We start from the raw sequence: 27,301 nt of genomic DNA, 5'->3' as shown, positions 1-27,301 counted from the left end.
CCTTAAAGGCCTTATTATCGTCTGGGACTCTCTCGTTATTTTCTTAATTAGCCTTTTCCATTCCTGTGTTCCTGTGGCTACAGGCAGCCCCTGTGAGTGTCTGGTGATTCCCACAGACACAGGCACATGGTGCTGCTTGAAAAGAGAAGGTGCTGCAAAGCTACCCCCAGAAATACCTCCCCTCCTGCCCCTGCTGCACCGCCCTGCCCAGGCCAGGACTGGGACAAGAGGAGTGTCAGTGTTTGTTCATGGTGGGGAAGGCACCGTGTGATGCCCTCTCTCCTCCTGGGTCCTGGTGCAGCTCTCCTGAGCTGAGGAGGAGCATTTCCTGAGCACAGGCATGGCAGCTGCTCTGAGTGACACGGGGGCTCTGGGTGGGCACTGCCCGGCCACTCTCTGCCAACCAGCATCTCCATGAGAGCCGACTCCACACAGCTGCACCGACCTGCTCCAGCTGAGAGCAGCACGAGGGGCTCTGCTGTGGCACTCCTGGGTGTGGGGCATCCCAAGCAACACTGGGGAGCAGCAACTGCAACCCGCAGGAGGGCGAGTTACAAACTTTGTATCATGATTTTACAAATGACCATCTTGTTCTTGAGTGAACTTTTTACTGTTTCATTTGTTTGTGTAGAATGTTTCTGAAGTTCTAATAATATTTAATGTTAATATGAAGCTGGGCTGTTCCACACTCAATGTTGTATATTTTGGAATGGCATTGCTTAGTGAAAAGACAGCGTTAGTATTATTCCACTCTTTGGAAGGGAATGGGACAAAAAACAGACTGTCACTTTTCTTAAATGAAGTGAACTTTTTGTTATGAAGTCCTAGCAGGTGTCCAGCCCTTCAGTAAAATGGTGCTCAGAACCACCCAATGTGTCCAGCGTTTCTTTGGGCTATGACAGACAGCTCCTCCCTGGGCTCCTGCTCCCAGCCCTGTGTCAGCTCCATGGAATGGTGTCTCCTGTGTGCCAGCTGCTGCATGGGGCACACTCAGCTGCAGACCACACCCCCAGCTCTTCTCCCCACATCTCCCAGGGAAGTTTGGCATTACTCAAACTCCATTAAGGATTGCTGCTTTGGGGTGGGAAATACCACTGGTGCCTAACTGGGATAAATCCACATTCCTGGTTAGTTCCTAGAAACATGCAGGGTGGCACGGTGCTGGCAGGTTCTCTGCCAGCCCCAGCCTGCCTGCCCATCCTCTGCCTCCTCTCTGGATCTGCCCACTCGGCAGCCGGGACCCTCTGCCCGGCTAATTCAACAGAAGCGCCATTGTTCCACGGTTTGCGATCTGGATCCAGAGTGTGCTGCGGGGCTGTCAGTGCACTGACCCAGCACTAATGCTGGTGGGACCGTGGCCCTGGGCAGACAGCAGCTCCGGTGCCGTGCTGGAGCTCATTCCTCGAGAAGGGAAGTGGTTAAGTAATTCTCTGCTCATTAAGGGTGTTCGGGAAAGTGCTGGCTGCCTGCTGCGTGCACGGAAGTCGGTCCAAGCAGGGCTGGCCAGGCGTGAGAGGCTGCCCTGGAGCCCAGGGGCTCTGCCGAGGATGGGGGGGACGGGGGGGTCTCTGTGCCGCTGCAAGAGTGCCCTGATCGCTGCGGAAAGGTGCGGGGCAGCGAGGCTGTGGGCACGCGAGGAAGCGGGGGATGCTCGGCAGGGTTCAGATACCGGTGATGGAGGGCAGAGCTGCTGGCAGATCTCCGCCGGTGGAGCTGCCCCCGGACAGGCCCTGTCCCCGGGCAGACCCGGGCACCCCCACGCGTTCGGCTCTGGGGCAGAGGAAGGGATTGCAGCTTGGCATGGGAAGTCAGAGCAGCCTTAAGGGAGGTGCCTGGACATGGACTGGGATGCCTCTCTTGTCCCTCACATCCCGCTGAGAATCCTTCCCTCCCACTTTTACTTTGCTTTTCAAGGCCAGAGATCCTGTTACAGTTGCCTTTATCAGGCCTCTTTGGATCTCCTCAGAGCAGATGAGGTTTGCTTGGCAAGATCCCGTGACACAGACACGCTGGCCAGCGCTGATGGCTCTTTGTCAGCTCATCTCCTGCCAGCTCTCCCAGCTCACAAGGTGGTAGTGGTGCCTGACCACCAGCCTGCCCTGCTGGGCCCTCGCTGGGCACAGCCTGGCCCCTCCTCCAGCCTTCCCAGTGCCGTGCATGGCTATGGGGAGCTGGTAGTGCGCTGTGCACAGCATCTCTTGCCCTGCTGAGGTGCCTGGCTGTCTCAGGGTGTCCCTGGGGGTGTGGGTTTTGGCATCCCTATGGGCGAGAGCTGCTTCTTTGTCTGCCCATGACCTTGCTTGGCGGCGGGTGGCCAGAGCGTGGCCTTGGCGTGGAGAGCACACGGCTCCTCTTCCTTCCTTTGCCCTCGGCCTTGGCTAATAAAAGGCAAGGCACTATCCCTGTGTGACAGTGCGGGCTCTGTGGAACCCGGCCCTGGTGCACAGCCGTGCTCCCTGCAGGGCTCAGCACCCAGCCCGGCCGGTCCAGAGGATCCCAGACAGCACCGAGCAGCACAGGGTGAGTGGGGCATGGCAGTGCCCACAGTGCCAGCACTGGGTGTGAGCAGGATCCATCTGGCAGGGTACCGGGGCAGTGCAGGGCTCCTGGTACTGCTGCTAGAGACGCGCCCTGCAGAGGCACAGACGGGCCCGTGCAGTGCGGGGCGAGTCCCAGCCGGGCTGCCTGTCTCAGCAGCCGCACGTGCTGCGCAGCCGGGCACAGCCGCCCTGTGGGAATGCTCTCCCGGCCCGCCTAGGCACAGGACACTGCTGTGTCACACGTGGGCCACCGCCAGCGTGTACCTTCCTCTGCCTCACCTTGGCTAAAGCTCGGTGCAGGCAGGTCCCTCCCCTCGCCTGGCACGGCTGCCGGAGGAGGAGACAGGCACCGGCCGCCCTCCTCCAGGAACAGCAGCTGAGCCCAGCCGGAGCCCAGCGGGCCTCCGTCTCCGCAGCCCACCCGGGCCACCAGCCACTGCCCAGCACCCCGGGCTCCCACGGGCACAGGTAGGAGCCGGTGCGCCGCAGGGGAGATCCTGGGCACGGCACAGCTCTGGGGCATGGCACAGCCCTTGGCACACGGCGCAGCCCATGGCATGGGCTGGGTGCTGGCAACTGGCGTGAGGCAGCACACAAGGAAGGAGCTGTGGGGTCCCTTGGCAGTGACAGGCTGGGTACCCCCACCCCTGCCATGCGCTTCCTGACGTGCGCCGGACTTTGCCCAGGGAGCTGTAGCAGTGGGCAGGGACAGGTACCTTGGGAGGGAGGGGACGTTCCCGTACGGCAGCATCGCCGCCGTGCCCGGGTGAGTTCCTGGTAGAGCAGATGCCCTGCACGGCTCCACCCTTCAGCGTAGCCGTGCAGGTGCCTTCGCTATGGGCCATCCCCACCTGAGGCGAAGGATGATGCAGTGACCCCTGTGCGGCTGCACCCGCCGCTCCCTGGAGCATCAGGCACCCACCCATCCCACCATGCTGCCCCCACGCCTCACTGCCCGCGGCGGCCGGCACGTTCCTGCCGCGCCGTGCCGGGAGCCCGGGGAACGCGGTGCCTCTGGCCCGCCAGCCCACGAGGCGCCCTTTTGTTCGCCGGCGGGGCCCACCGTGCCGCCTGGGGGCCGGGGCGTGCCCCGGCTGCCGACGCCTGGCCGGCCTGGCCTCCGCGGGCGGGCGGGCGGCGGGGGCCTCCAGGCAGAAGGAATCGGCAGTGACATTCCCGTAGCCTGGAGACCGCCGTCCCTTTCAGCGGGCAGCCCATTTGAATAAGAATCGTGCACGGGGAAGGGGGGCCAGCAGCCGCCATCCCATCGCTGCCCTTGCCCCGGCTCATTTCTGCGCTCCCAGCCCAGGGGCAGCGGGTCCCACGCCGCCCTCGGCCCTGGCCTTGGTCCCGCCGGACGCCGCAGGACGCCAGGTACAGGGGGTTCGGGGGCTCGGGGACCCTCGTGCCAGCACGTGGCTCTGCACCACCTTGCCTATCGCCCTGGCACGGCTTCGAGCGGGGCGGGTGCCAGAACGGAGCCGCGGCTCCCCCGCCGCCCCGAGCCCCCTTGCCCTGGGCTGGCTCCGTGCGGGGGACAGGAGAGATGTGTTTGGGCAGAGCCGAGACCAGGCTTTGATCCAGCACTTGTGAGGCTGGGAGCGGGAAGTACCGGGAGAGGAGGAAACACAAAAGACAACTCCAACCTAAATTTAACAGCGGGACCCTGGCCAGAGTCAGGGACGCCCTTGCCCAGCCGGCTCCAGCGTTCCTGGCTCCCCTCCCAAGCTGGCCCTGGCCCGGTGCTGGTACCCCCAATGGACACTAGTGACTCTCAAAAGGATAGATCCATTCTGAGCCAGGCAGGGTGGGGCACGGCACAGTTCGTGCCAGCTCTGGTGGGGCATAGCATGGCTGTGTGCCTGGATGTGTGTGTGACAGTCCCGCAGAGCTGCTCAGGTGGACGCTGCATGTCATTCCGGAGGGCTTTTAGACCCAGCTGCCCCAAATGACCCTGATTCCTCGTGTTGTCCCTGGAAAGCACCATCATGCCGGTGTGGGGGGTGCATCCTGGGGTGCAAAGTCGTGCTAGAACCAGGAGAGGACAGGCACCAGCTGATTTGCACCCCGTGCCATACGCCCTATTGCAGTGCCATCTCCATTTTCCACCAGGCAGATCCCGTGGTTGCCCATGGACCTCTTGGTGCTTGCTTTCCTCCTGGGTAAGCATTGGCCTTGGGGACACCCTGCATGCCCACACTGCTGGGAGCTGCGGTGGTTCAGGGACCCCAGTCTGGTTGGAGGGTGCTGGGCAGCGGAGGTGGTGGCAGTGGCGATGCTCCCTGCCTGGCAGCGCCCACAGCCTGACTGCCACAAAATCCAGCGGGGAATCCAGGCTGCACTAAGCCCTGTTGGGATTAGCAAGCGCCTGACCTGGCTTCTGACTCCCCGCGGCGCTTCTCGGCACCCTGGGGCTGCCCGGGCCCCCAGGAGCAGGGGCAGCCCAGCCCCCCAGTCACCCTGCTCCCTGCCCCCGGTCACGAGGCTGCAGCGCTGCTGCCAGCACCTTTCCGGATCATGGAGCTTCATGCTGCATCAGTGGGTCGGGATGCAGGGATGGGACGGGATGGGATGGCTGGGGGTGGGGTGGGTGCGTGGGGAAGCAGGGGGTGCCCAAGCACCCCAGTGCAGCCCCCAGCCTGTGCCCTCATGCTCTCTGCAGTCGGGGGACTGGTGGTAGGGGGCTGGCAGGAGCCTGACCTGAGCCACGGCTGCGCCCGCGGCAGCTGCTACCCAGCCACTGGGAACCTGCTGGTGGGGCGAGCCTCCCGCCTGAGTGCCACCTCCACCTGTGGGCTGGATGGGCCCCAGGAGTACTGCATCGTCAGCCACCTCCAGGTGAGCCCACCCAGCCCCAGAACAGCTCCAGCACAGACCCACACAGCCAGGCACTGGTGCAGTTTCCATCACCCATCCCTGATGGTGCCACTCCCTGGCACAGGACTCGGAGAAATGTTTCACCTGTGACTCACGTGACCCGTCCCTGCCTGAGAGCCACCGCATCGAGAATGTCATTTACCTGAGCAGCCCCCATGACAAACGGACCTGGTGGCAGTCGGAGAACGGTGAGGTCAGGGTGGCACTGAGGTTGCCCCAGATGCATGTGCTGTGGGGCTGCATGGCCATGGGGGTCTTCCCCAGCCTCAGCCATCTCTGTCTCTCTCTGTCTCCCAGGTGTGGAGCATGTCAGCATCCGCCTGGACCTGGAGGGCGAGTTCCACTTCACCCACCTCATCATGAAGTTTAAAGTGGGTCCTGGCACATGGATCCCTGGGATGGGACGGGATGGGACAGGATGGATCTGGAGGGGCTGTGGGTCTGGTCCCCATCCCATCCTGTTGTCCTGCAGACCTTCCGCCCCGCGGCCATGCTGGTGGAGCGCTCAGCAGACTTTGGGCGCACCTGGAAGGTGTATCGCTACTTTGCCTACAACTGCTCCAAGCTCTTCCCTGGAATCCCCAGCCACTCGCTGGGGCTTGTGGATGAGGTGCTGTGTGACCAGCGCTACTCTGAGATCGAGCCGTCCAGCCACGGGGAGGTGCGTGGGGATGGGGTGGCGCAGAGCAGGGCCAGGGATCTGGGTGGAATGGGATCACACATTCCTTCCTTCTCACAGGTCATCTTCAAGGTGCTGGACCCCTCCATCCCCGTAGCAGATCCCTACAGCCCAGACATCCAGGGTATGTTGCCAGGGTGTGGGGGATGCAGGGCTGGCTGGTGTCAGGGCAGGTGCTCACAGTGACACGCCCCCAGACCTACTGCATGTCACCAACCTGCGGGTGAACCTCACCAAGCTGCACACGCTGGGGGACAACCTGCTGGACTCACGGCGGGAGGTGCTGCACAAGTACTACTACGCTGTGGATGAGCTGGTGCTGCGCGGGAGCTGCTTCTGCCATGGCCACGCTGCCCACTGTGCCCCAGCACCGGGTGCCCCGACACCCTCTGTCCCTGGCATGGTGAGGCACACGCACCCACCAGCATGGCACGGTGCCCCATGGGACCTGCCAGCCCCACTGAGCTGGGTGCTCCCCCCAGATCCACGGGCGCTGTGTCTGCGAGCACCACACGCAGGGGCTGAACTGCGAGCGCTGCGAGGATTTCTACCAAGACCTGCCCTGGCGCCCGGCCGAGGGCTCCAGCACCAACGCCTGTCGCCGTGAGTGCCAGGCTGCCAGGCTGAGCTGTGCCAGGGGTTTTGGGGTGCCAGGGCTGCCAGGCTGTGCTGTGCCGGGGGTTTTGGGGTGCCAGGGCTGTACTTTGGGGAGCTTTGCAGTTGTGGTTCTGCATATCAGAGTAAGGGGAATCCAGGTAAGGGAGGTTTGGCACTTGGGGTGCTGCCTGCCAGCTGTGGGCTGTGGTGCCACATGCCATGCCACGGTGCTGTCCCTGCAGGCTGTGACTGCAACGAGCACTCACGGCGGTGCCACTTTGACATGGCCGTGTTCCTGGCCACGGGGAACACCAGTGGGGGTGTGTGTGATGACTGCCAGCACAACACCATGGGCCGCCACTGCCACCTCTGCAAGCCCTTCTACTACCGCCACCCTCGCTCCGACATCCGGTCCCCCACTGCCTGCGCCCGTGAGTGCCCTGGCACCCAGCCCCACGGCTTGTCCCAGCCCTATGGCTCCTGGTGCCACCTGCCCCAGCCTCACGGCTCCTGGTGCCAGCAGCCAGAACTACTGATGATCCTCTCTCTTGGCAGCGTGTGACTGTGACCCAGCAGGGTCCCTGGATGGAGGTGCCTGCGATGGGCACACGGACATGGTGCTGGGCATGATTGCGGGGCAGTGCCGCTGCAAGGAGAACGTGGCCGGGCCCCGCTGTGACCGCTGCCGGCACGGCGCCTATGGCCTCAGCCACGATGACCCACAGGGCTGTCAGCGTGAGCTGGGAGCCAGGGATGGCGTGGGAGAGGGGATGGGGGGATGATGGAGGGGTAGGGAGGAAGGGATGAAATTGGAGGGATGGGGAATGAAGAGATGTTGATGGAGGAATGGGGGTGGAGGGATGGAGGTAGAGGTATGGTGATGGAGGGATGAGGATGGAAAGATCTGGGATAGAGGGACGGAGATGGAAGGATGTAGGATGGAGGGATATGGCATAGTTGTATGAGAATGGATGGAGGGATGGTGATGGAGGGATGGGGGTGGAGGGATGGGGATGGAAGGGATGGTGATGGATGGATATGGGATGGGGAAGGAGGGCCATGAAGCATGTGGGCTGTAATCCCACTGGCACCCCCTCACCTGTGCACGTGTGGGGGCAGCATGCAGGTGTGACCCACGGGGTACGGTGGCAGGCAGCTCCCCGTGTGACCCCATCAGTGGGGACTGCTACTGCAAACGCTTTGTGGCTGGGCGCTCCTGCAGCCAATGCGTGGTGAGTGCCCCAACCTGTCCCCAACCCTATGGCAACCCCCAGGGCTGGGTTGGCCCCACACCTGCTCTACATGTCCCCTCCTCACTGCAGCCCGAGTTCTGGGGTCTGAGCTACGACCTGGGGGGCTGCCGGCCCTGCGCCTGCGACTTCGGGGGAGCCTACAACAACCGGTGGGGCCCAGCACAGCACCTGTGGGGCAGGGGTGGGGATGAGAGTGGGGGCAGGGCTGGGAGTCACACATGGGGGAGGGAGGGATGGGGACAGAGATGGACGTAGGGAGGGATGAAGACACAGACAGAAGGACAGATGTAAGGACAGGATGATCACCCTCAGGTGCTCCATGGAGGATGGAGCATGTCCCTGCCGTCCCCACATCATGGGGCGGCAGTGTGACCAGGTACAACCTGGCTTCTTCTGTGCCCCCCTCGACTACTACACCTATGAGGCCGAGCAGGCCACCGGCCATGGCCACAGCCACCCTCAGCTCCCGGTGAGTCTCCTTGGGGGTCACTGTGCTTGTGCATGGCTGTGACCGTGCACCATGCTCCATGCATAGCTGCCGCTGTGCTCTATGCATGGCTGTCACCCTGTCCTGCATGTGGCTGTTATACCATGCCCTGTGCATGGCTGTCCTCGTGCACGGCTGTCCCTGTGCATGGCCGCCGTCCCCTGACCCCATCCCTGCAGGGCGCCATTCGGGTGGAGGTGCCCCAGGACTGCCTGGAGTACGACACCAGGGAGCCGGCGGGGCGGAAGGGACGCTCACGGCATCAGCACAGCCCCCTCCGTGCTCCCCAGCCCCCCGTCCCCTCGCGCCGCAGCCGCCAGCAGCCCCCCAAGGTGAGGGGGCAGGGGAGGGCACAGCGAGGCACTGCAGGGCAGAAGTGGCTGGGGGTAGAGCCAGGGCCAAACTGTGCCGGTGCCCTGCCCAGCCGGATGTGGAGGAGGTGGTGCGGGACAGTGCCGGGCGCATGGTGACCTGGACAGGCTCGGGGTTCGCCCGGGTGCGGGACGGGGCTGGCCTGACCTTCCGCGTGGACAACATGCCCTACGCCATGGACTACGAGCTGCTGCTGCGCTACGAGCCCGAGGTGAGCACGGCCACAGCCACGGCCACGGCGTGTATGGCACAGCTCAGCCCTGACACTGCCTTGCCTGTCGCCACAGTCAGCCGAGGACTGGGAGGCCGTGGTCAGTGTCAGCTCCCGGGTGCTGCCCACCAGCCCTCGCTGTGGGAACCTGCTGCCCTCCGAGCAGATGTACCGCCAGAGTCTGCCCCACAGCCAGAGGTGCGATGGGATGGGCTGGGGGGGCTGGGGATGGGAACAAGGGAGGTGGCTGGGTCCTGCTGCTGCTGTCCTTTTGCTGTCTCCATGGCCCTGCTGTGTCCATGAAACACCTGGCTCTGTACAGGTACGTGCTGCTGTCCCGGCCCTTCTGCTTCGAGCCCAGCACCCCTTATGAGGTGACCATGCGGCTTCAGCGGGCTGGTGTCACCCAGCGCCACCCCGGTGCCTTCATCCTTATTGATTCGGTGAGGGGAGTCCCACTGCCCCTTGTACCTGAGGCTTGGCAGGGGTGGGATCATGGGCAGGGACAGGGAACCAGAGGCTGGAGTGGGAAGTGAGCCCCCCCTCTGTTGATGCACATGGGGTTGGGATGGGGATGAGATGAGATGAGATAGGGTGGGATGGAGATGGGGATGAGATGAGGATGGGGATGGGAATGGGGAAGTAGATGTTGAAGGGGAAGAGAATATCAATGAGACTGGGAATTTAGATAGAGTTAGGGTTGGCATAGGGAAGTCAGCGTGGAAGGGAATAAGGAAGCTTCTGGGGATGGCACTTTTTATGGGAATATCAGTGGGGTTGGGGGTGTCAATGGAGCTGGGGCTGTTGATGGAGCTGGGGTAGTTGACCTCAGCAGCACTGGGACTGTCCTGGAGCACATGGATCCAGCCTAGCGGTCGGTGCCACAGTGGAGGCTGGTTGTGCCCCCCTGCCCCATCTCCTCTTCCCTTCCCCCAGCTGGTGCTCCTGCCACGGGTGTCAGAGTTGCCAGGGTTCCATGGGGCAGAGGCAGCAGCGCGCCAGGAGGAGCTGGAGCGGTACCAGTGCCTGGAGGTGTTTCGCATGGCCCCCCCTCGCCCCCTGGCCGAGGCCTGTGCCCGCCTGGTCTGCAGCGTCTCAGCCCTGATGCACGGCGGGGCACTGCGTGAGTGGGGAGCCTGCAGGGTGGGACCCACGAGTGGGCAGGGCTGGAGCCCTGCTGGGGCAGTGGGTCAGGATATGCCCATGGCATGGTGGGCAGGAGAGCAGTGGCAGGGCGTGGGCAGGCGTGGGCAGGTGCAGAAAAGGCAGCCCTGGCCCCATGCTGGTCCTGCTCCCACAGCCTGCCAGTGCGACCCACAGGGCTCCCGCAGCAGCGAGTGCCAGGTGCAGGGCGGGCAGTGTGAGTGCAAGCCCCACGTCATCGGCCGACGCTGCGACCGCTGTGCTCCCGGCAGCTTCGGCTTTGGGCCCCTGGGATGCAGCCGTGAGTACTGGGATCTTCCTCTGCCAGGAATTGCTGTCTCTCCTGTCTGTCTGTCCAGCCATCAGCACCCTCTTCACTTGTCTGTCTGTCCCATATGTCCATCTCAGCCCTGCTGTCTTGCAGCCCATGGGTTCAGTCACAGTTATCCATCCATCCATCCATCCATCCATCCATCCATCCATCCATCCATCCATCCACATGAGCCCCCTGTGAGCATTGAGCTATCCTGCACTCCCTCATCTGTCTGTCCACCCATGCTTTTGTGGACCTGTGTGTCCACATGAGCCCTTTTGTGCCACAGCCCATGGAGTGAGCATGTTCTGGGCGCTGGTCCCCTGTCTGTCTGTCTGTCTGTCCACCCCTGTGTCCCCGCACTCATGTGCCTGACCCGAGTTGTGCTGCCCTGCAGCCTGCACCTGCTCCCCGGAGGGCTCGGTGTCCCAGCTGTGTGACAAAGTGAGCGGGCAGTGCCGGTGCCAGCCTGGCACCGTGGGCCGGCAGTGTGACCAGTGCCAGCCCGGCCACTGGGGCTTCCCTGCCTGCCGGCCCTGCCAGTGCAACGGGCACGCCGAGGAGTGCGACCCCCGCACGGGCACCTGCCTGCACTGCCGCGACCACACCAGCGGCCGGCACTGTGAGAGGTGAGCCAGCTCCACGAGGAGGCCAGGGCGTGGCATGGGGTGGTGTGGCATAGAATGAGGTTGGTACAATGGAGTAGGACAGGATGAGATATGATGGCATGGGATATGTTGGAATAGTGGGATGGATTGAGATGGGCTGGCATAGATATGATCAAATGGGATGGAATGGGATACGATGGAATGGGATGGGATGGGATGGGATGAGATTGAGATGGAATGGGAGGTATACGATTGGCTAGGATAGGGTGAGATATGATGGTACAGGATACAATGGAATAGGATGGGATGGTGGGATGGTATATGATGGATTGGAGGGACCCACTGGGTCCCCCCTCGTCCTTTCAGGTGCCAGGACGGTTACTATGGGAACCCAGTGCTGGGCTCGGGGCAGCAGTGCCGGCCCTGCCCCTGCCCCGGCTACCCTGGCACACGGCACTACCACGGGAGCGCCTGCCATGCGGACGATGAGACACACCACATCGTCTGCCTCTGCGCCCCTGGATACGCGGGTATGGGGGGGCACGGGGCAGCAGGGACCCCCTGCCTGGGGCTGGGGGACCCCAGCACCTACAGCCCCCCTCTCTGCAGGGCCCCGCTGCGACCGCTGCTCCCCTGGGTACTTTGGGGCTCCGGAGATGGAGGGGGGGGAGTGCCGGCCCTGCCAGTGCAACAACAACATCGACACCAGCGACCCGGAGGGCTGTGACCCCCGCACGGGACAGTGCCTGCGCTGCCTGTACCACACGGCTGGGCCCCACTGTGCCCACTGCCAGCCGGGCTACTACGGCAATGCCCTGCAGCGCAGCTGCCGGCGTGAGCAGGGCTGGCGGGGCTGTGGGGCTGTGGGGCTGTGGGGCTGCGGGCTGCGGGGCTGCAGGGCTGTGGGGCTGTGGGGCTGCGGGCTGCAGGGCTGTGGGGCTGCTGGGCTGTAGGGCTGTAGGGCTGTGGGGCTGCGGGGCTGCAGGGCTGCGGGGCTGCAGGGCTGTGGGGCTGCTGGGCTGCGGGGCTGTGAGGCTGTGGGGCTGCGGGCTGCAGGGCTGTGGGGCTGCTGGGCTGCTGGGCTGCAGGGCTGTGGGGCTGTGGGGCTGCTGGGCTGCGGGGCTGTGAGGCTGTGGGGCTGCGGGCTGCGGAGCTGTGGGGCTGCTGGGCTGTGGGGCTGTGAGGCTGTGGGGCTGCGGGGGCTGTGGGGCTGGGGCTGCACCGGGGTTTGGGATGGGGAGGTTGAAGTGATGCACGGGCTCAAGGCAGGGATGAGGTGTGGGGTTGTGGTTGGGTGTGGGTGATTGGGGTTGGGTCAGGGAGAATTTTGGGGTGTTGCAGGGCTAGTGTTCAGGGCCAGGAGAGGTTTGGGGCTGTTTGAAGAGGCGGGGGGCTGTGCTTGGGTTGGGGCTGGGCAGGGGACAGGGATCGGGGTTGGTGGGGCTGTGCAGGGTTTTGAGGCCAGGCAGACTGGGGGGCACTGGGGTCAGGCAGATTTGGGGTGCTGGGTTCAGCACCACACTGCCTGGGCAGCGGGTATGGGCTGAGCCCCACATGGCCATCCACCCTCCTGCAGGCTGTGGCTGTGACCCACGGGGCACGCTGGCCTCCCACTGCACCGATGGCACCTGTGACTGTGACCGTGGCACAGGAGCCTGTGCCTGCCGGCCCAACGTCGTGGGCAAGAGCTGTGATCGCTGCGCACCCCACTTCTGGGGCCTGGGGGGGCCAAGGGGCTGTGAGCCCTGTGGCTGCCACCCCACACATGCCCTGCACCCTGCCTGTGACACAGTGAGTCCCCTGGCACCCTGGTACGGCTGCACTGCCCTCCTGGGGCCCAGTGAGCTGCACAGTGAGCATGGCACTGTCGCTGCAGGTGACAGGGCAGTGCCAGTGCCGGCCTGGCTTCGGAGGTCGTGTCTGTTCCCAGTGCCAGGAGCACCACTGGGGAAATCCTGAGCAGGAGTGTCGAGGTGGGAGCACATCCCAGGGACTGGGGGAGCACGGGCTCTGGGGATGGGGGATATGGGGGGACTCTGGGTGCATAGTGAGACTCTAGGGAAATGAGGGCCCTGGAGATATTGTGGGAGCTCTGAACATGGGACAGTAAGGAGACAGTGGGACACTGGAGACACAAGTGACTCAGGAGATCTTGGGAATGTGGTGGGACACTGTGGGCATGACAGATCTTGGGGAAACAGTGGGATGCTGGGGACGTGGTGGAACACTGAGGACATAGCATGTCTCTGGGGACATGCAGGACTTTGGGGACCCAGTACTTGGTGGAACTGTGGGGACAATAGAAGATGCTGGGGATAGATTGGATTCTGGAGACACGGGAGTATGGTGGGATGCTGGGACAGGGTGGCAGTCTGGGGGCACGGGGCTCCATGGGAAGGCTGGGACACACCACCAACTGTCTCTGCAGCCTGTGAGTGTGAGCCGCTGGGTGCCGAGAGCCCGCAGTGCGAGCAGGACAACGGGCAGTGCCGCTGCCGGCCGGGCTTCGGGGGGCTGCACTGTGACCGCTGCCAGCGGGGCTACCAGGAGCCCTTCCCCCGCTGCTCGCCCTGCCACCCTTGCTTTGGGCGCTGGGACCTGGCCGTGGGCAGCCTGCGGGAAGGGCTGCAGCGCCTCAGGGCACACGTGCAGGCACTGAGGGAGGGGGGCTCTGCACTCCCTCTCAGCCCCCGTCGCCTGCGGGAGCTGGAGGAGGCTCTGGGACACGTGGAGCAGCTGCTGGGAGAGGGGCACAGCCCTGGTAGTCCCCTCCTCGATGGACTGCCCAGGCAGCTGGGTGGCACCAGGCAAGTGTGCATGTAGGGCTGGGGTGGAGGGACCCACCTCTTATCCCTGCCCGAAAATTTAAAGCCATCCTCCCTACCCAAAGGATGGAGCTGGATAATTTCGGGAAGCACCTCCAAGAGTTGGAGCAATATCTCAACCAGCTGGCGCAGGCGGATATGCAGCACCATGGCCGGCTAGCTGAGCTGAGCCGCCAGCTGGGGGGTCTCAACCGAACCACCTCCCACCTTCAGAGCCTCCTCGGCACTGTAGCAGCAGCGGGATTCAGCGGTAAGAGCAACCAGCGAGGTTTGGGTTTGGTGGCAGCCATCCCTGCCCAAGCCTGACACCCGCACCCGCAGAGTTCTACCGCAGCATCCTGGCATCGGCGGAGGCCTCGCGGCAGGCGGAGGCGCTGGCCAATGGCACGGCTGGCGAGCTCAGCAGGGCACAGATGACGCAGCGGGCGACCGAGCGGGCTCTGCAGCAGCGGGGCGCTACCTTCCGCCGTGGCACAGCCGCCGCCCGGAAATCCTTACGGGAGACACAAAAACGGGTGATGGGACTCAACATTGCCAGGATCAATGAGAAGGTGAGAGCAGGACTGGCAGAAGTAGTGTGGGCATCGCCCGCCATGTAGCGTTGAGCTGCCATTTCTACCACTGGCATCATCACAGATTTGCGGGGCACCCGGAGACCGGAGCTGTGAGGACGCGTCTTGTGGAGGAGCCTTGTGCCGAGACAGTGAGGGGACAAGGCACTGCGGTGGCACTGGGTGTGCAGGGGCACTGCCTGTCTCAGCTCGAGCCCTGAGCAGTGCTCATAATGCCTCTCAGCAGCTGGAGGTGACATTAGGGCAGCTGGGTGTTGTGGCACAGAAGGTAGGGGTGGTTGCTCCATGGCACTTTCTGGGGTCCCCTTGTGTCCCCTTTGCATGTCCTGTTTGTGCCCTTTCCATGGCCCCCTTCTGTGTCCTGTTTTTTCCTCTTCCATGCCCTCAAGCATGTTAGCTCTGTATGTGTCTCTTATGCCCATTCAGAGATGTCCCTTGTGCCACTTCTATGTGTGCCCCCTTGGGCCACTGCTGTACCCTCTGTCCCCTTGCACCCCCCTTGCACGCTCCTTTGCAGGCTCACATCCTGTCCCCTCGTACCCCCTGCTCACCCCAAATGCCCCCTCCCGGGGCTGCCCTGTGCCCCCTGCTCAGCCAGGTGCCCCTCAGATGCAGGAGGTGCAGGAGCTGGCACGGGGGGCACGCCGCAGGGCAGAGGAGGCGCTGGGGCGCTCTCAGGCCGCCCGCAGCCATGCAGAGAAGGCAACAGCCCAGCTGCGGGACTTCATCCGCCGAATCAAGGCCTTCCTGGCAGGTAGTGACAGCACCGGGTGGGCACGTGGGCATGGCAAGACTCCACAAGCCCACCCTGAGCCCACCCTGCTCCCCTGTCCCCACAGAGGAGGGAGCTGACCCAGGCAGCATCGAGCTGGTGGCCCGGCAGGTGCTGAACATCTCCCTGCCCAGCAGCCCTGGACAGATCCAGGAGCTGCTGTGGGAGATGCGGGAGAGCATCAGCCAGCTGGAGGGGGTGGATGCAGTCCTCAACAGCACAGCGGAGGGGCTGGCTGTGGCACGGGATCTGCTGGCACAGGGACAGGAGGCCAGGCAAGTGGTGGGACCATGCTGGGGCAGGCAGGGATAGGGTCAGTCCCCCTGCAGGAGCAAGGGCTGGAGCTGCCTGTGCTGCTGCAGGGAGCGAGCAGAAGGCATAAGGGATGAGCTGGTGGGGACACAGCAGGCACTGGAGGTGGCACGGACACAGGCGATGACAGCAGGGAGCACCCTGCAGAGCGCCAGGGATGCCATCCAGGTGGCTGAGAAGAGAGCCAGGGAGGTGAGGAGCACGGGCTCGGGGAGTGGAGCTGGTACTGCTGGGCACAATGGGATCAGTGCTGTGCAGAGGAAGACTGATGCCTTGGGCACATTATGGGTAGAGAGGCTGGCGCTGGGGAAATGTGGCTGGCATGGGGCAGGTGCCAGGGCAGTGGGGCTGGCACCATGGGCATGGTGGTTGCTGTGCCTGCTGCAGCCGGTGCCCGTCCCTGCCAGGCGGAGCGCAGGCTGCAGGCGCTGGACAGGAAGGAGTCTCAGGCGCAGCGGCGGCTGCGGGAGCTGGCACAGAGCATCGCCACCCTGCAGGAGCACGGCCGGGGCACTCGCCACCTGGCCCAGCAAGCCAAGGATGGGGCACAGCGTGCCACCACCACCTCAGGGACGCTTAGCCAGGTGAGCTCCATCCCTGCCTGGTTATGCATGCCACCAAGCAGGTGCTGGGTGCTGCAGGTGCTCAGCCTTACCATGCCCTCGTGCTGCCAGGACCTGGCCCAGGTAACACAGCGTTATGTGGTGCTGAAGAACCGGGTGGGCACGCTGGACAGGGTGTCTGGTGGGGCCCTGCAGCGTGTGTCGCAGCTGATGGCAGAAGCCCGAGACCTCCTGGACAAGGCCAGCAACAGCAAAAGGAAGCTGGAAGGTGGGAGGGAGCACATGGTGGGGTACATTTCCCGCCACCTCTCCATACATCTCCCCGCGTCCCCCTGGGCCAGTCCCACCGGGTGTCCCGATTATGGGACATGGTGGGAGGCTGCACTGTGACCATGTTGCGCGTCCCACAGATCTGGAGCAGCGCTTTGGGGCCAATGAACGGATGATGGCGGCAAAGGTGACACGGCTGCAGGCTTTGGAGCAGCAGGTCACCGGGCTGTTGCAGGAGATCCGGGAGAAGGCCAACGCTTACGCCACCTGCTAGGGACCACTGGCGGGACCGGGGGCCGGTCCTGCCCCGCCGCCCCGCAGGTCCCCGAGCCCGGGAGTCCCGTCCACTCTGCAGGAGCCTTTAGTGCGGGCGCGCCTGCAAATAAAGCCCTAAACTGTGTGTGCCTGTGTCCGATGCCTTCTGTCCAGCCTGCTCCTGCCTCCTCCCGCCTCTCCCGGCCGGCCCGCTCCCCCGCTCCAGCCGGGATCCGCCCCGCGCTTTCCGCGCAGCCCCGAGCGCTGCGCCTGCCGCCAGTTCGGAGGGGCCGGGAGGGGACGGGGAAAGGACTGGGAACGGGAACGAGAAGGGGAACCGGTGAGTCAGGACGGGACGGGACGGGACCGGCGGGCACCTGCCGAGCGCCCCCTTTGCGCGCCCTTTGCGCCCCTTTCGGTCCCGTCCGGCCCCGTGGCGCCCCGCGATGCGGAGCCCGGCGAAGCGGAGCCCCGCCGTCCTGCTGCTGCTGCCGCTGCTGGCCGGTGAGTCCGCGCCCCGCGCCGCGGCGGGGCCGGTGGGCGCCAGGGTCCGGCCCGGCCCCGCCGTCCCGTTTCCGGGCGGTCGCGGAAGGGGCCCCGGGCGCGGCGGGGGGAAACCCGGCCCCGGCCCCCCCGGCCCCGCAGCGCCCTCAGCCGCCCGCCGCTGCGCAGGGCTGGGGGCGGCCCTGGCCCCCGATTCCCCCCAGGGCTGTGCCCGCGGCAGCTGCTACCCGGCCACCGGGGACCTGCTGGTGGGACGAGCAGCCCGCCTGAGTGCCACCTCCACCTGCGGGCTGCGCCGGCCTCAGCCCTACTGCATCGTCAGCCACCTCCAGGTGAGTGGGACGGGACCTGAGGGGACAAGACAAGGATGAGGGGCACGGGACATGACTGGGGACACGCGTCATTGAGCCTTCCAACTCGCAGGAGGAGAAGAAGTGCTTTATCTGCGACTCCCGGCGGCCCTACGATGCCCGCACTAACACCAACAGCCACCGCATCCAGAATGTGATCACCAGCTTTGCCCCCCGCCCCAAGAAAGCCTGGTGGCAGTCAGAGAACGGTGAGTAGTGGGTGGGGATGGTGGAGCATCCTGTCCTGTCCCGGGGGGCTCTCCTTCCCTTCCTCCCACACTGAGGAAGTGTGAGTCAGCCTGTGGCTGCGGCCGCGCCCCTGGACCACTGCCGGGTGGGGGGGACAAGCCCCCGGGACCTGTGAGTGGGTGCTTCCACTTGTCACACTTGTCACCCCCAGGTGTGGAGCATGTCAGCATCCAGCTGGACCTGGAGGCCGAGTTCCACTTCACCCATCTCATCATGACCTTCAAGGTGGGTCCCAGTGTGTGGGGATCCAGGCTGGGACAGGACGGGATGGATCACGCCCTCAGGGACTGTGGGGCTATCCCCTGTCCCACCCGGGTGTCTCGCAGACGTTCCGGCCCGCGGCCATGCTGGTGGAGCGCTCAGCTGACTTCGGGCACACCTGGAAGGTGTATCGCTACTTCGCCTACGACTGCGCTGCTTCCTTTCCCCACGTCCCCCACGGGCCCCCGCGCCGCATTGATGATGTTGTCTGCGAGTCCCGCTACTCTGACATCGAGCCCTCCACTGAGGGAGAGGTGAGGCCCTCGTAGTGTCCTAGGAGAGGCAGGGGATCCCCTGCACTGCTCTCATCACCTTGCTGTCCCTTCCAGGTCATCTACCGGGTGCTGGACCCTGCCATTCCCATCCGGGACCCCTACAGCCCTGCCATCCAAAGTGAGTCGCCAGCCATCTGGGCTCCTGCTTGGCTGCTCTATTTTGGGTGTAGCTATTTTGGCTGCTCTCTCCCTGCTCTGGGCCCTACACAGGGATCAGGACCTGATCCAGCCTGCGGGGTCTTGGGCCCCTCTGCACCCTGCCCTGTGAGAGCAGCTGAAGATCAGGCTGCATTGGGTTAAATGGAGGAGGATGGCTGTGCCACGGCTGAGCCCAACACCAGCTGTGGTTCGAGATGGGAAGTCAGGCTGGGCATGGGACACAGTGGGTTAATCACCCACCCAAGCTAAATTTAGCCTGGGAGCAGGAGGGGTGGAATCTGCAGGGCAGGGCTTCTGGGAAAATGCAGTTCTGGGGAAGCTATCCTGTGTTCCCAAGGCCCCCAGGCTGCACCCACCACACCAGGCACAGCCATCTCCTGGGAATGGCCCCCAAAGGTGAGTGCCCTGAGACACGTAAAAGGTGCTGTGCCAAGAGTGCTGTCCTGCACTGGTGGGGTCCCAGCCTGCCTCTGCTGTGGGAATGCAGAGCCCTGCCCACGCACAGCCAGACTGTGCACAGCTACGTGTGTGGGAGCTGAACCCCCGCAGCTACGTGCAGGCCAGCCTGGCCACATGCAACCACGTGCCTGTGAGCCAAACCATGCACGGGCCTGGGCCAACACTGTGTGATATAGAAAACCACAAAAGACCAGCCTGATACCGTGCAGCCCTGCATGGACACCCCATGCTGTGCACAACCCATCCCAACCATGCCCAGCTCCTCTGAACCACCCACAGCCTCCTGTGCCACGCTCAGCCCAGCCCAGCTGTGCCCGGCAGAGGTGAGCTGTGCATAGACGTGCCCAGCCACCCTGTGCCAAGAGGAGTCTCTCCCTGCCCTAGACCTGCTGCGTGTCACCAACCTGCGGGTGAACCTCACCAAGCTGCACACCCTGGGGGACAACCTGCTGGACTCTCGGCGGGAGATCCGGGAGAAGTACTACTACGCGCTCTACGAGCTGGTGATGCGCGGGAACTGCTTCTGCTACGGGCACGCCTCTGAGTGCGCCCCGCTCAGCGGGGCCCCTGCCACCACCGATGGCATGGTAGGGCGAGCCAGGCCTGTGTGCCCTGCTGCAGCTGGGTAGCTGTGCCGCCTGGTCCCACAGCCCCTCACTGTGGCATCCTGGCAGGTGCACGGGCGCTGTGTCTGCAAACACCACACACAGGGGCTGAACTGCGAGCGCTGCGAGGATTTCTACCAAGACCTGCCCTGGCGCCCGGCCGAGGGCTCCAGCACCAACGCCTGTCGCCGTGAGTGCCCTGCTGGCACTGGCTGCTGGCACAGTGATCCCAGTGCCAGGGCTGCCAGGCTGTGCTGTGCCAGGGGTTTTGGGGTGTTGTACAGTGGCATGTGGTTTGGTGGTGACTGACATCATGCAGACTGGCTGAGGGGGTCTAGGGTGCCAGGGCTGTACTTTGGCGAGGTTTGGGATTGTGTTGCTGCATGTCAGCGAGGAGAGCTCAGGCAGGGGAGGTTTGGCAGGCATCACTTGGGGCGCTGCCTGCCAGGTGTGGGCTGTGGTGCCACATGCCATGCCACGGTGCTGTCCCTGCAGGCTGTGACTGCAACGAGCACTCGCGGCGGTGCCACTTTGACATGGCCGTGTTTCTGGCCACGGGGAACACCAGTGGGGGTGTGTGTGATGGCTGCCAGCACAACACCATGGGCCGTCGCTGTCACCTCTGCAAGCCCTTCTACTACAAGGACCCCACCAAGGACCTGCGGGACCCCGCGGTGTGCCGAGGTCAGTGCGGGACAGGCTGTGCAGGGGAGTGCTTTGGTGGTCACAGTGCTCACCCTGCCTGTCTCCCCAGCCTGTGACTGTGACCCTGAGGGTTCTCTGGATGGTGGGCTGTGTGATGGTGCTGATGACCCAGCCAGGGGCCTGATTGCGGGGCAGTGCCGCTGCAAGGAGCACGTGGCTGGTCCCCGCTGTGACCGCTGCAAACCCGGCTTCTTCGGCCTCAGCGCCGACAACCCGCAAGGCTGCCGAAGTAGGTACCAAGGTGGCACCTATTGGGGTTGGGCATGTGGTTTGGCATTGCTGGAAACTGCTGGCTCTCCATGCAGGGTGCCATTGTGACCCCCGTGGCACGGTGGCTGATGGCAGCCGGTGTGACCCTGTCAGTGGGGAGTGCTTCTGCAAGCGGCTGGTGACCGGGCGCAGCTGCAACCAGTGCCTGGTGAGTGGGGCTGTGCCACGGCCCCTGCACAGTGCTCAGCACTGCAGCACACAGACAGCTGCTCTTTAACACCCTGTGACCCCCTGCAGCCCGAGCACTGGGGACTGAGCCACGACCTCCCAGGCTGCCGGCCCTGTGACTGCGATGTGGGAGGTGCTCGTAACAACCTGTGAGTCTTTGCGGGGATGCAGAGGGCAAGGGGCACCTCTCCTGGCATCAGGGCTGATGGTGCTGCTGGGGTACCAGGTGTGCCATGGGGACAGGGCAGTGCCAGTGCCGCAGCCATGTGGTAGGACGACAGTGTGAACAGGTGGAGACCGGTTTCTACCGCATCAACCTGGATCATTACACCTATGAGGCGGAGGATGCACGGCTGCATCAGGTAAGGAATGCAGGTGTCCCTGGGGAGGACATCAGGCAGAGCAGCACAGTGGGTGCCCCTTTGCAGGGTGCCCAAACCAGCAGGCAGTGGTCTGCCTCCCTACTCAGGGCAGAGCAGTGCCTGCTGGCCAAGGTGATTTTCAGGGTCCCATCTCACAACACCTGCTTGCACCAGGGCTCAGTGGTGGAGCGTGAGCCGCCCCCAGACCGTCCAGCTTCCTGGACAGGGACAGGCTTTGCCCGCATGTTGGAAGGCGGCTGGGTGGAGTTCCATGTGAGTGATGTGCCTTTCTCCACCGAGTACAATGTGGTCATCCGCTATGAGCCACAGGTGAGCACCAGATGGTGAAGCCAGCAGTGTGATGTATTGCCAGATTGGGAGGTAGTGGTGGGGAGTTCCAGATGGTCAGGCTTTTTGACACTGCCCCTTCTTGGCTGCCAGCACCCAGAGGCCTGGCAGGAGGTGAGGCTGAAGGTGCTGCGCCCCAGCCCTGTCTCCGCCAGCAGCCCTTGTGGGAACACCATCCCTGCCGATGACCAGCTCTCCACCAGCCTCCCCTCCGGTGCCAGGTAAACACCTCAGTAGGGTTGGGCTGTGCTGGGGCTCACTGGAGGCACATGGCTGCCCTTGCTCTGTTTTGCCCCCATCCAGGTATGTGGTGCTGTCCCAGCCCATCTGTCTGGAGCAGGGTGTCTCCTACACGCTCCGCCTGGAACTGGGCTGTGCTGCTGCTCATCAGGATCCCACTGCCAGTGTGCTCATCGATTCGGTGAGGGGCAGACGGGCACTGGGATGGGAGACAGCAACCCTTTAGGGGGATAGGATACAGCCATAGGGAACACAGGGAGAGAGGGACGTGATGTCCCACTGACTTTGCCCCGCAGCTGGTGCTCCTGCCCCGTTACTCCTCACTGGAGATGTTCATTGCGGGTGACCCCAGCTCCATGGAGCGCCGGGAAACCTTTGAGCGGTACCACTGTGCCCAGCCCTTCCACGCTGCAGGGCCCTCGCCTGTGGCTGAGCCTTGCTCCAGCCTCCTGCACAGCCTCTCGGCCATCCTGCACGACGGGGCGCTGCGTGAGTACAGCCCCACACCCTGTCCTGCCCCTGTCCCACAGCAGCTGGCGCTGACCCTGCTCTCTGCCCACAGCCTGCCTCTGCGATCCCCAGGGCTCGCTCAGTGCCGAGTGCCAGCCCCAGGGTGGGCAGTGCCAGTGCAAACCCAACGTCATGGGACGGCGCTGTCACCGCTGTTCTCCGGGAACCTTTGGCTTTGGGCCCGGCGGGTGCCGACGTGAGTGCCAATGGGAGAGGAGCCCGGGCATCCCAGGGCTGGGGGCATGGGGAAGGGGTGCTCTCTACAGCTCAGGGCCGGACGCCGTGGGTGCTGTGTCTTCCAGCATGCCAGTGCAGCCGTGAGGGTTCAGTGAGCACCATCTGTGACAGCACCACCGGGCAGTGCCCCTGCCGTGAAGGCACCCATGGCCCACGTTGTGACCGCTGCCAGCCTGGCCACTGGGGCTTCCCTGTGTGCCGGCCCTGCCAGTGCAACGGGCACGCCGAGAGCTGTGACCCTCGCACAGGCAGCTGCCTGCGCTGCCGTGACCACACGGATGGGGAAAGGTGCCAGAGGTAGGTGGGGTACGTGGCCAGTCTGGGGCAGGGTGCTGCCAGCAGCCCCAGCTCCTGCTGACCTCCTGCCTGCAGGTGTGCAGCCGGACACTTTGGGAACCCAGCGCTTGGCTCCGGGCAGCACTGCCGGCCCTGCCCCTGTCCTGAGGGGCCCAGCACCCCCCGCCACTTCGCTGCCTCCTGCTACCAAGACAGCCACTCCCAGCAGGTCATCTGCCACTGCAGCCCTGGGTACACAGGTGGGTACCTGCCAGGGCACACTCAGTGCCTGCTGGGGTGCCCTGTCCCCAGGCACTGCCCAGCGCTCTGTGTCAGCAGGTTCCCGCTGTGATGAGTGTGCCCCTGGGTACTATGGGGACCCTCTGCAGGGCGGGCGCTGCCTGCCCTGCCAGTGCCACGATAACATCGATGTGACGGACCCGGAGGCGTGTGACCGGCGCACAGGGCAGTGCCTGCGCTGCCTCTACAACACTGCAGGGCCCCACTGCGCCGAGTGCCAGCCCGGCTTCTACGGGGATGCCACACGACACAGCTGCAGGCGTGAGTACCCACTGCCGGCCAAGACAGACACAGACTTGCCTCCAGGGCCTGACACATCCTTGGGGACCATGTGTACCAATGGCTGCCCCTGCCTGTGCACAGGGCTGTGGAGTCCCTGCAGCCCTGCCCTCTAACAGGGTTGTCTCCTCTGCCCAGGCCCAGCACTGTGGCGCAGTCCCTGTGCCCATGTCCAATTTATTCTTTCCCATTTATATCCTATTCTCATGCCCATTCTTGTCCCCGTTGCCATCCCATCCCCACTGCCATCCATCTATCCCCATCCTGTCCTTATGCCAGCTCTATCCTGACCCTAGTCCCATCTCCATCCTATCCCCACCAGTGGTCCTCATGTTACACACATTCCACCTCCATCCAGTCTCTACCCCATCTTTGTCCAATCTCTCTTTCCATCCTGCTTCCACCCTCATCCATCATCATCCCACTCCTGCTCTGTCCCCATCAGAACTTCCATCCCATCTCCATCCCAATCTCATTCCCATCCTTGCCCTCATTCCCTCAACTCTATCTCTGCTCAGTGCCTCTTGGTTCCAGGTTGCTCCTGCAACCCCCTGGGCACTGATGCCAGCACCTGTGGGCCCCAGCAGTGCCACTGTGACAGGCACAGCGGGCAGTGCCACTGCCTGCCCCATGTGGAGGGCCAGAGCTGTGACCGCTGCAGCCCCAACTACTGGAACCTGGCCAGCGGGCAAGGCTGCCAGCCTTGTGACTGCCACCCCCAGCACTCCCTGTCACCCACCTGCAACCAGGTGAGACACGACAGGGACAGGGGTTGGGGGATGGGATGGGGCTGGGGGTGTGCTGAAGCAGTGCCAGCCTGGCCATGCCATGTCTGTCAGTTCACAGGGCAGTGCTCCTGCCGGCCAGGCTTTGGTGGCCGGACTTGCACGGACTGCCAGGAGCAGCACTGGGGTGACCCGCGGCAGCAGTGCCGAGGTGAGAGCTGGTGCCAGCGGGGGGACCACAGTGGAGCCTGTGGTGCCCTGACACTACTTTCCCTGCAGCCTGCGACTGTGACCCCCGTGGCATAGCCAGTGCCCAGTGCCACCGCAGCAGCGGCCACTGCGACTGCCGGCCTGGCATCTCTGGAGTCCGCTGTGACCAGTGTGCCCGGGGCTTTTCTGGTACCTTCCCTGCCTGCCAGCCCTGCCACCCCTGCTTCGGGGACTGGGACCGTGTGGTGCAGGATCTGGCTGCCCGCACCCGAGCGCTGGCAGAGCGGGCCAGGCTCCTGCAGCACACCGGGGCTGCCGGCGCTTTCGAGGGCACCTTCCGGCAGCTGGAGGAGAAACTGGCCGCTGTACGTGACGTGGTGGCCGCCCGCAACACCACTGCTGCCACCGCTGCCCACCTGACACACACCATGGAGGGGCTGCGGTGAGCACCTGGCGCAGGGCATGGCTCCCAGGGTAGCCGAGGGGCAGCTTTTCACCCCCGTGCTTTGCAGGCGGCAGATCGAGGAGGCAACTGAGAGGCTGACACGGGTGGAAGGGGAGCTGACGGCCGCTCAGGATGCCAACTTCAATGCCAGCCACGTGCTGAACACTGTGGACCGGGGCGCCCGCGCCCTCAACCACAGCCTGCAGGACTTGGAACAGCGGCTACACACCCTCAAGACTTCCAATTTCCTTGGTGAGCCACACCACAGAGGCAGGCCAGGGTGGTCAGGCCACGGCCGGGGGTCTGACAATGTCCCTGTCCCCCAGGTGCCTATGACAGTATCCGTCAGTCCTACCAGGAGTCACAGGAGGCCGAGCGCCGGGCGGACGCCTCCACCCGTGCCATGCCCAGCCCTGTCAGCAGCTCGGCCGGCACTCGGCAGCGCACTGAGCAGCTCCTGGCCAGCCACAGGGATGGCTTCAACCGCCACAACGCAGCCAGCCGGCGGGCACTGATGGACCTGGCAGCGAGGGCACAGGCGCTGAGCCTGCAGCCGCTCAACGAGAAGGTGGGACACGGGCAGGGAGCTGGGGAATGGCACCCAGAGCTGGGCTGATCCCGTGCTGCCTTGCAGGTCTGCGGTGTGGTGGGAGATGTGCCCTGTGCTGAGAGCCCTTGTGGGGGTGCCGGGTGCCGGGATGAGGACAGGGGACGACGCTGTGGTGGTCTGAGCTGTGGTGGAGCCGTGTCCAAGGCTGACAGTGCTCTGGACCGGGCACGCCATGCCCAGGAGGAGTTGCGTCAGGCTGCCAGCGACATGGCCCAGCTCTCCCACAAGGTGTGTGGCACATGGGTGCTGGTGGGATCTGGTGGCACAGCCACGCTCTGCAGCCCTTGGGGCTGGCACCGAGGGTCTCTGCCCATGCTCAGGTGGCAGAGGCCAAGGGGAAGGCAGATGAGGCCCGGCTGCGAGCACAGGCAGCCCTGGACAAGGCGAACCAGACCAGGGTCCGTGTGGAGAGCTCCAACAAGGAGCTGAGGGAGCTCATCAGCCATGTCAAGGCCTTCCTGAGCCGTGAGTGCCGGCATGCCAGTAGGGCTGGCCACCCCTACCCAGGGCTCTGTGGCTCTGCACCTGCACCACACTGCACTGACCCTGCACTGCACTGCCTTGTCCCAACACTGCATGTGGGCTGTGCCACCCCTGCCCCATGCTGCATTGCCTGGTCCCTGCCCTGCCCCAGCCATCCTGTGCCCTGCAGCCATCTCTGGCCCCCCTGCCCTGTCCCATGTTCCCCTCTGCCTTTTGGCCTGCCTGCCCCCTGCACCCCGGCGTGCTGTAGGGAACACACTGACTGCTTCCACCTGCAGAGGAGGGGGCTGATCCTGAGAGCATTGAGGTGGTAGCCAGTCGGGTACTGGAGCTGTCACTCCCCGCTGCACCGGACCAGATCCACCGCCTGGCCGAGGAGATCAAGACGCGGGTGCGCAGCCTGGCCAGCGTGGATGCCATCCTGGAGCAGACAGCCAGTGACGTGCAGCAGGCTGGGCAGCTGCTGCAGGATGCCCAGCGGGCCAGGTGAGCCCAGGGATGTGAGGACTCAATCCCTCTGGGGAGCCCAGGCCAGGCCATGCTGAGGCCTTGCTGTGTGGCCACAGGGCTCGGGCAGAGGCAGTGCGGGGCACGGCCGAGGCCGTGCGGCAGGCGCTGGAGGAGGCACGGCAAGCCCAGGGCATGGCTGAGCGGGCGCTGCAGCAGGCTGCTGGTGACATCCAGCACAGCGAGAGTGCCCTTGGCATGGTGAGAGCCCCATCCCCACGACCACGGGACCCCATCCCCACTGTGCAATCACCAAACTGCCATGCCACCATCCCCAGATGCAGACCCAGACAGGAAGTGCAGAGCAGCAGCTGGCAGGTGCCATGGAGCTGATCGGGCTCCTGGACAGGCAGACTGATGCCCTGAAGGTGAAACGTGCAAACAACAGCCTGGCAGCCACGCGTGCCCAGGAGGCAGCCAGCACTGCGCGGGACCGGGCCGGCGAGGCCAAGCAGGTGGGTGATCAGGGGGACAATGTGGCAGCAGGGGTCCCGTGGCGATGCTGCTGACCAGCCCCGCTGCCCAGCAGGTGCTGGACGGGGCACTTCGGGACCGGTACCGGACAGCGCAGGAGCTGGTGGAGCACCGAGCGCAGGGCGTGCAGCAGGCGGGCAGCCGGGCACAGCAGCTGCGGGAGGAGGCCGCGGGGCTGCTGCAGGACGCCCAGGGCAAGCTGCAGCGGCTGCGAGGTGAGGCCGGAGCGGGGATGCTGGGGCGGGGCTGGGGGCAGCGGTGGGAGGCCGGGCTGACTCATGTTCCCGTGTCCCTGCAGCGCTGGAGGAGGAGTACGAGCGGAACGAGCGGGTGCTGGATGCCAAAGCGGCCCAGCTGGGCGGGCTGGAGGCCAGAATGAGGGAGGTGCTGGCCACCATCAACCAGCAGGTCCAGATCTACAACACCTGCCAGTGATCCCCGAGGGCCTGGACCCCCGAGCACCGAGCACTCAGCCTCCCGCCGCCCGGCCCCCGCCTGCCCCGCGGCGGCAGGCGGGATGGGGGCTGCAGGGTATCCCGTGTGAATAAAGTTGCAGAGCAAATCTCGCCTCCGTGCCGTGGGCCGTCCACCACGGGGCGGCTTCCCCCGGGTGGGAGCTGGACGCCACCGGGTATGGGGCA

The 27,301-nt window shown here is 64.6% G+C and overlaps 2 protein-coding genes across 3 annotated transcripts; both read left to right on the top strand.

Annotated features, from left to right (window-relative positions):
* The first annotated feature begins 3,753 nt into the window (after window positions 1-3,753).
* LOC128939664 (laminin subunit beta-2-like) lies at window positions 3,754-16,779 on the top strand. Its single transcript, XM_054280773.1, has 35 exons — window positions 3,754-3,914; window positions 4,653-4,702; window positions 5,203-5,378; window positions 5,482-5,605; window positions 5,715-5,788; window positions 5,890-6,078; window positions 6,157-6,220; window positions 6,294-6,499; window positions 6,579-6,699; window positions 6,936-7,124; window positions 7,249-7,428; window positions 7,813-7,925; window positions 8,016-8,095; window positions 8,259-8,415; window positions 8,613-8,765; window positions 8,858-9,016; window positions 9,093-9,214; window positions 9,339-9,459; window positions 9,953-10,139; window positions 10,317-10,460; window positions 10,870-11,101; window positions 11,447-11,610; window positions 11,690-11,914; window positions 12,657-12,871; window positions 12,957-13,053; window positions 13,509-13,887; window positions 13,971-14,155; window positions 14,227-14,456; window positions 14,542-14,745; window positions 15,087-15,231; window positions 15,317-15,528; window positions 15,616-15,753; window positions 15,969-16,145; window positions 16,236-16,392; window positions 16,535-16,779. The coding sequence occupies exons 2-35, from the start codon at window positions 4,672-4,674 to the stop codon at window positions 16,666-16,668; spliced, it is 5,484 nt and encodes a 1,827-aa protein (XP_054136748.1). The 5' UTR covers window positions 3,754-3,914; window positions 4,653-4,671; the 3' UTR covers window positions 16,669-16,779.
* Window positions 16,780-16,965: 186 nt separating this feature from the next.
* LAMB2 (laminin subunit beta 2) lies at window positions 16,966-27,222 on the top strand. 2 transcript variants are annotated; one of them, XM_054280736.1, is made up of 33 exons: window positions 16,966-17,153; window positions 17,322-17,485; window positions 17,577-17,712; window positions 17,904-17,977; window positions 18,079-18,267; window positions 18,343-18,406; window positions 19,291-19,493; window positions 19,581-19,701; window positions 20,007-20,195; window positions 20,266-20,445; window positions 20,522-20,634; window positions 20,724-20,803; window positions 20,881-21,016; window positions 21,191-21,346; window positions 21,458-21,585; window positions 21,668-21,785; window positions 21,901-22,093; window positions 22,167-22,310; window positions 22,417-22,648; window positions 22,724-22,887; window positions 22,967-23,188; window positions 23,741-23,955; window positions 24,046-24,142; window positions 24,211-24,583; window positions 24,654-24,838; window positions 24,913-25,154; window positions 25,221-25,424; window positions 25,517-25,661; window positions 25,958-26,165; window positions 26,246-26,387; window positions 26,465-26,641; window positions 26,716-26,875; window positions 26,959-27,222. In XM_054280736.1, exons 1-33 carry the CDS (start codon window positions 17,096-17,098, stop codon window positions 27,093-27,095), a joined length of 5,349 nt encoding a protein of 1,782 aa, XP_054136711.1. In that variant the 5' UTR covers window positions 16,966-17,095; the 3' UTR covers window positions 27,096-27,222. The 2 variants fall into 2 exon arrangements, with proteins under 2 accessions (XP_054136711.1, XP_054136709.1); XM_054280734.1 differs by having other exon boundaries at window positions 26,713-26,875.
* Window positions 27,223-27,301: the final 79 nt, after the last annotated feature.

The sequence above is a fragment of the Melozone crissalis genome, unplaced genomic scaffold (assembly GCF_028551555.1).
Source record: "Melozone crissalis strain CALT ecotype California unplaced genomic scaffold, PUWL_Pcris_2 ptg000029l_1, whole genome shotgun sequence".
In the NCBI taxonomy this organism is placed as follows: domain Eukaryota; kingdom Metazoa; phylum Chordata; class Aves; order Passeriformes; family Passerellidae; genus Melozone; species Melozone crissalis.
This window is presented reverse-complemented; position numbering and strand designations above follow the sequence as displayed.